Genomic DNA, 7,500 nt, shown 5'->3' on the forward strand with positions numbered 1-7,500 from the left:
TTCCCTCAGAAATCGCTTTTTTTCAATATCCATATTTTCATGTTACGGACGCTACTATGAACTGATTAGTACTCGCAACACATTCGTTTGGAAGGGTCTTCTCCTCGGCTGAATGAAGCGAGTGTTAAGAATGCGATAAGCGTTTCGAAGATAACAGCCAATTCTTGTCTCAGTAGAGCCTTGTTTTGCTCGACAGTGTATCTCTGTTCCTTGGCGGGGAGCGATTCAGTTCCCCATTACCTATGTCAAGTCGAGGAATCGCGGTGGCGCTGGGAGGCTGCTGACGGGAGGCCGCGGCGCTGTAGCTCCGCGTGCGGCAGTGACGCCTCTTTCCCTCCTGCGTGTATGGTGGTCCTGGCCGAGCCGATGTGGTGAACATGCTTGGTTCTGGGAGACTTAAAAAGTCGTATAGATCAAGTCACCAAGGAATTTAGGTATATAGTGATCAAGAAATGTGCAACGGCGACTTGGATTCTTGGTATCCCGGCGAATCTTGCGAACGGGCACGCCAGCAGGAGCCACGGTAGCAGCGAGAGGCCTTATCAGCTTTCGCTCTCAGTGACGGCAGAGCAACGGGCATGACCTGGAGCAATGGCTTGCGCGGGGAAGACAATTAACATATGAATGTGAAAGTGAATTAATCGTGGAGGAAGGACTTGTGCGATTCCAGTGCCGTTGGCTTCGTCACTTGAAAATACCTACACGACCGGAAAAAAAAAAACAAAAAAAACAATCAAAGGGATTCAAATAGCGAAGAAATAAAGGAAAACTAATAAAAGGAAAGACTAAAAAAAAAAAAAAAAAAAAAAAAAAAAAACTTTCGGACTCCGGTGGTCTGCTGGTTACATTTTTAACGAAAACAAGGCACTATGACGTTCTGTCTTTGCTGCAGAAGACGAAACAGCAGCGGGGGTAATGTTGACGTTGTGTGTTGGCGCTCAGGTGGAGGCCGCTCGGAGGTCGAGCACAGCGCTTATAGAACCATACTTGTGCTTTTGTTTTTGTCTTTGTTGGCATTAGACAATGTATGTAATATATACATATATATGCAATGTTTTGTCTGTGTCTGTCTGTCTGTCTGTCTTTTGTGTATTGGTGCATTAAAAATAAATGTATTTCTATGACTGTTTCGTATTTTCTCGTTCACATGAACATGATTTATTGATATTAGGCCAATTCTATATAAAAATGGAAGTTGATTTATAAATCAGCTTAATTTCCTCTCGCCTGAAACGTGCCTTACACTGCATTTTCTGTCCTCAGGTGAACGTGTCGTGGAAGTGTATGGAGGGGTGACAAACCACGCCCACGCGCCGCCCACGACCGTGAGTGGGCGTAGCGGCCATGTCGACCCGTCACACCCACAGCTGGTAGACCCCGCCCTCCTCACCTCGCTAGACCTGGAGAGTGACCACGCCGCCCCCGCCCACGAGATGTTGGTGACAGACGCCCCCCACTCAACACGCCCGCATGACCTCAACCACAACAACCACGCCTTCGGGCACAAGTCTTCAGGTGAGTGGGCGGCCGGCGGTGTCGCGGCATCGCAGTGATTTCGTGGTTATTATTATTGTTGGTTTTGTTATTGTAATTACAATTACTGCGTCGAGTTAAGTTGTGTTCTCTGCTAAACATTTTTTTTGAAAATAGGTTAATGGTGTATTTAACAAGGAAATGGGTAAGGCATCTATTGATTATACTGGAGAAAATTGCTCGGCTGATGTCTCTTAATATTAATCTTTTCAAAATCAATAAAAACCTTGAGCATCTTCCCAACTAACGCGGGCCGCCCTTTCAGAGGACCACGTGAGCGGCCGCGCAGCGAAGTACATGGTGACGGAGTCGGGCGACCTGGCCGGCCACGACAACTATGCCTTCGACCACGACATCCTTTCGGGCCAGGACAACTACGGCTACGACCCCGGCTACAGCTCCGAGAGGTCCCCAGAGGACGAGGAGGGGCCGCCCCTCTACTGCTCCTCCTCTTCGCCCGCCTCCTCCTCCGCCGCCGTCGCCGCCCAGCGAGAGAGGAGCCCCAGGGAACTGAGGGACCGCAACTCGCTGAAGGTGGCCCCGGGGGAGATCATTAACACCCTGGAGGTCATGCGGCTGGTCCCCTTCATCACCGAAGGTAAGGCGGAGCTCGTGTCGGGGGGCGAGAGGGCCCGGGGCACGGGCCTCTTCGCTTTAAGTGTGGGGAGGGAATGGGCAGGAATTGGTGTGGTCATTTCGGACTATTCTATGTGGATTAAATACACAAATGTATATGGAAATTGTATGAAAAATGGCAACTTGGCTCTATTTTTGTTTCTTTGTTGTACTTTGTCATGAAAATGGTCATGTACCTAACCATGGAATGCCTCCCCCAGGTACAACTTTCCAAGTGACGGTCATCAAGAACCTCCGAGGCCTGGGCTTGGCCGTGACGGGCGGCATCGAGTGCGACCTCCCCTACGCGGGCCTCATACGCATCAAGAAGCTCTACCCGCAGACGCCGGCCTGGCTCTGCGGTCAGCTGGAGGTGGGGGACATTCTCCTGCAGGCCAATGACAATCCATTAACAGGACTGACGAGTCACGTAAGTAGTCCAGGGACCGGGAGATCATCTGGCGGGGGTGTCGTATTGCAGTGGTGTAGTCAGATGATCAGTTGAGACTGGAGACTCTTGTCTTGATTTCAGTCACGCCTTTCGCTTAGTGTTGTTTTGCTTTGTTTAAAAGCGAAGTTGGGTTTTTTTATTATTTATCAAAAGCATGCATGGTTAAACCTATTATATATATAATTTATATAATTCTTTTAAAGCTGCATGATACGAGCAAAATATTTCATCTCCCATCTTCCTTTCCCAGGAGGCATTAGAAATGCTCCGCACCGTCGGCCAGGAGGTGACTCTGGAGATCTGCCGGCCGCCCCCTGGCACCATGGGGGACGGCGAGGACCTCCCTGACGGCGGCAACACCCTCGGCGTCGTGAGCACCAGCCTCACCACGCCCAACACTAGTCACAACTACCTCTCCCCATCGCCTTCCTTCTCCTCATGCGGGGTACGCCATCTTTATCAGCTGAAAAATGTACTATGAATATCTGTGTTGCTTGAGGTGTGCGCTGTCAGCCTGTGGGATTATTGATTTTTGGCATTTTATCCTTTTCAGGAGTTTGAGGTGCAGCTAACCAAAGTTGCCGGTTCCTTAGGCTTCACACTGCGCAAACAAGACAACAGTATCTTGGGACACACCATTCGGAGTCTGGTCAAGGAGCCTGCAATTTCAGATGGCAGATTACGACCCGGAGATAAGATAATTTCGGTTAACAACACAGATATGTGTAGCCTGAGTCATGAGGAAGCTATAGGCTTCTTACGCACATGTCCTGAGACTGTTACTCTTAGATTATATAGGTGAGTATATTTTCAGTTTCGAGAATATACTGAAACTACTCAAATAATATGCCATTATTTTAAGGCTTGATATTCACCAATACAGAGTTTTAATAAAAGAAAATATGTTTCCAGGGATGCCATGCAAACGCCAGTGTCGCCAGTCTCCCCCACGGAACCTGACATCCTCGCGAAGCCTAAGCCTCTTCGCAAAGAAGCCAGGGACATGCTCAGTGACTTGGCTTTCAGAAAACAGTCTCCCAGTAATTCGCCTAGCTTAGCTGGGGCCTCGGGTTCCCCGGGTACCCCCAGAAGACGTAGGCTCCAGAAGACCCCGAGTCCAGATATCAAGAGTGTAGTCATAGATAGTGAGTACATTAGTATTACGGTACATGTATTACGCGATATCATGCTAGTTAACGAGAAGATAAAATCTCCCTTCCGTTCAATCACTTGGTTTTACTGGATACATTAATCATCCTTTCTAAGTATCAATTTAGTAACATATTTTTGCATATATACACTTCCCTGTATTTATTTCAACATTTGATCTGGATAACATACCTACCTATAAAAACTGAATATCAGTACATTTTTCATAATTTTCACCATCGTTTCCACAGGATGGGACTCGTTGGTGAGAAAAACCGAAGAATCTCTGCCTGGTACTCCGACTCTCGAAAAGAAAACGTCGCTCAACAGCATACGAGAGACGGACCACGAGGTCTCCCCGTTCGGCGACAGCCAGACGGACGACTCCCTCTCCACCACCATCCGCTCACGAAACTCGTCCGCGTCGTCGTCCTCGCTCACCGCCTCCAACTCCGAGTCGAGACCGAAGAGACCCAGCTTCCTCGACCTGAGCAACGGGCGTGGCTGTCCTCGCAAGACACAGTTCACGCCCCCGCACGAGGTAGACCGGTCGTTTCCATCCCCGCTCGGAGGTAATTACCCGTCGGCTGACTCGCTTGACTCTGCCCCCCAGTTGACCTCAGCTCACAGTGATACCCCAGCCTTCTCCCACCTCCAGCAAGGGTATCAGAGTGTTAACCTTGGAGCCCTCCACCCCCACGAAGACTCCAGACTAACCAACACAACCTCAGACCATAACATTAGCAGCCATGATACTGACGGTCCCCAGCAGAGTGGTCTACTAAAGTGGAAGGGAATTGTCTTTACCCCCGAAGAGGAAGACACTCAGTCATTAGAGGAGTCACTTCAACAAGAGGGGGATCGTGAAGGGTCACCTCAGTCACACAAACCTAAGGTGATTGTCATTACAAGACAATTTTGCTCGAGAGCTTTAGGGTATTTTGCTTCAATTTTACGTTTCCTCGTTCCAAGAAGGAAACTACAAATTAATCCATTAACCCAGCTTGAATTGCAACGTTTGACATTGAGAATGAATTATATGTAATTTTGATAAGTTTTGAATGAATAATAATAAAATTGTTTTTGCTTTAGATGGTGACAATAGAGCTTAACCGCGGATGGAACAGTCGTCTAGGCTTTTCGTTGCAACCAAAGGGGGAGAGCACTGTTATCAAGGCCATATATGCAGACAGTGTTGCAGCCAAAGATGGACGACTGAAAATGGGGGATATTGTTGTAAAGGTAACTCAGCTTTCCACTTGTATGCCATATTGATATTATAGGATTTTTCCCTATATTCTTCACATCGGCAAACTTTCTGATTATTAATAATTGGATTTCTTCCCTATAGGTGAATGGCATTGACGTGGTAGGATGGGAAACTGAATCTGTAATTGATCTGCTTCGTAAGACAAGAGGGAAAATTTCGGTCACTGTTCTTCAGCCACTGAGTTGAACCCAAGCCTACTAATGGTAGAGGTAAGACCCCCTCTTTTTTTTTGCCCTTGATGTATGTGTATAAAAAAAATATAATCTTGCATCATAATGGTGCGTTTCGATTCGTATTTCTTGGTTATTTGGTAACATTTATTAAAGATAAATGTATTTACGATCACTAATATTTTTCTTTATTTCCAGACACTTGAAAAATCGTCTTAAGATGCCCGTCTTCAGCTCTTTCCGAAGATTGTTGCATTCGCTCCTTCAGTTATCTTATTCCTGATCCACGAACATGTATCAAAGGATCAGCTTAACCTAAGGCTTCAGTTGTTCAGATCTAATTTCAAGGCAGCTAAGGCTTCTATATACTAATTCTTGATACTGTGTTATTAACGAATTTTAAAAGTTCATCTCATTTCTCTATCTCTAGACTAAGAAGTCGAATACCCTCTTGCCATTATTGAAGCTTTGCCTCTTTAGCTCTGTTATTCTCGGAACTTCTTGCATGAACGTTATATTGCTCATTAATAGGCGTCACGGCCCCTCGAACCCAATGCTAAGTGATGTAAACCTGGTCAGCCGGCAGGAGAGAGTTCTAGTTGAGAGAGTTGCCAATAGTTCTTGCAGAAGGTCGTGTCGCATATATATTGTGTACAAATGTTCCATTTAAACATATATTTAAAAAAAAATATGAAGCTTTTATCTATGATGTAGGCAGTATTTATGCAGTGACCTTTTAAAGCTTTATGCCAGATACTTGTTAGCTATTACTGCTGCACTTCTCTTTTAGTGTAGTTTTCAAACTCACAGTAAAAATACAAAAAAATGTATATTATCCCAACATAGAGCTGCATATGTTTAATTGTTTTTACCATTGTTATTATTTAATTTTTGCCAGTTGTAAACTAATGTGTTTACTTGTTTATGACAATGACTGTGAGTACTCAAGACTTAGTGAGAGCAGGGCCTCACTTGGGACTCCCTGTGTAATAGACAAGCTTGTGCCAAAGATAATAACTGTATAACAATGTACGGTAAAGAGCAGTCAAAGTCAGCTGATTTTAAAACAACATTTAATCATCAGTACTTACGTGCCATTCATTGAATGATATTCGAAGTCAACATTCCAGTAGAGAACTTAATCTAATTTGTTTGCCTCTTGACTGAGGAGCCAATTGTCTTTCACCTTCATCCCCTATGACACAGTCAAGATACATTAGAGTTTAGATATTCCAGAAAAAGGATGGTTTTTGCGGGTAGCGGAACTCTCCTGCTAAAGATGGCATCTAATTGTTAATTTATTATGGATGTGTCATGTAAGCTGAACCATCCGTTATAGGAAGGTCATGATTGTGTTATAAAATGTTATAAAACTGTATTTTAGAACTGTCACCAAGTCTGTATATATAAATAAATAAAATATATTTCCTGTATTACATGAGAGTTTAAGTGTCCTACATATTCTACGTGCAACTATCTTATCAAAACAAGGATTTTTTTAAAGAATATATAAATTTCTGTTCTTTTGTCCTGGTCAAATTAACAATAAACTGTTCATGAAAATAAACCTCCAAAACAAATATAAAAATCAAGTACAAATTCAAACAATTTTTTTTTTTGATAACTCATAATCGGGATTCCCGGTTCCACATTACAAGACCATTATATTACGACGAGCTATTAGCAACCTATTTAAAATGTATATATTTTGTCTTGGAGAGTGTAACATGACTACTCTCCACATTATCAAGACTTGCAAATATTGTAAACGATACAGAGGCTTCAAATCTGAATCAATGGATGCAAATATCTAATTTATTTCACAATTTTAGTTTCTTCGTTATTTGCATGTCGGCGAATATATCAGAACGCTTGCAGATGCCGCATAAGGCTGTAATATATGATCAAATATGAATAAGATAGGTTTCGCTGTTTTGTATATAGAGATTGCCTTATCAGTAATCAAACTCCGGGAATTACTACGTTGTTCGTGGAATCCAGCTGCACTGTACTATCAAACTGATTTTATAACTGGATTCTGAACATATTTAACACCTGGATTAATGAAAATCATGCGAGAAAAGAAAGTTTTACTGAGACTGCAATGATACTGAAATTAATCTTCTTCGCGGTTTTTTTCACAATACGTATCTTTGCTAGGCGTCACGTGACCTTTAAGATCTCGTGACGCACATATACTCTCCGTTCGGCCGCTATCAGTGACTCAAAAGGACGTCTGTGTCTCCGTTAAATCTAAATTGTGTAAACGAACGTGCGGTTAAATTATTCTGAGTAATAAGTAACAAAGGCCT

General features: G+C 43.9%; 1 protein-coding gene across 2 annotated transcripts in view; it reads left to right on the forward strand.

Annotated features, from left to right (window-relative positions):
- LOC125026341 overlaps positions 1-6,624 on the forward strand; it is a 96,284-nt gene extending 89,660 nt beyond the window's left edge. The window contains exons 3-12 of one of the 2 annotated variants that reach the window (XM_047614715.1): positions 1,264-1,515; positions 1,799-2,131; positions 2,370-2,578; positions 2,850-3,044; positions 3,153-3,397; positions 3,512-3,744; positions 4,000-4,643; positions 4,841-4,990; positions 5,100-5,227; positions 5,387-6,624. In XM_047614715.1, the coding sequence (XP_047470671.1) occupies positions 1,264-1,515; positions 1,799-2,131; positions 2,370-2,578; positions 2,850-3,044; positions 3,153-3,397; positions 3,512-3,744; positions 4,000-4,643; positions 4,841-4,990; positions 5,100-5,204 (2,366 nt within the window). In that variant the 3' untranslated portion in view covers positions 5,205-5,227; positions 5,387-6,624. Of the gene's footprint in view, positions 1-1,263; positions 1,516-1,798; positions 2,132-2,369; positions 2,579-2,849; positions 3,045-3,152; positions 3,398-3,511; positions 3,745-3,999; positions 4,644-4,840; positions 4,991-5,099; positions 5,228-5,386 lie in introns of those variants that run through there. The other variant, XR_007114932.1, reaches the window with a different exon arrangement.
- The last annotated feature ends 876 nt before the right edge of the window (positions 6,625-7,500 follow it).

Source organism: Penaeus chinensis, chromosome 6, assembly GCF_019202785.1.
Source record: "Penaeus chinensis breed Huanghai No. 1 chromosome 6, ASM1920278v2, whole genome shotgun sequence".
Taxonomy (NCBI): domain Eukaryota; kingdom Metazoa; phylum Arthropoda; class Malacostraca; order Decapoda; family Penaeidae; genus Penaeus; species Penaeus chinensis.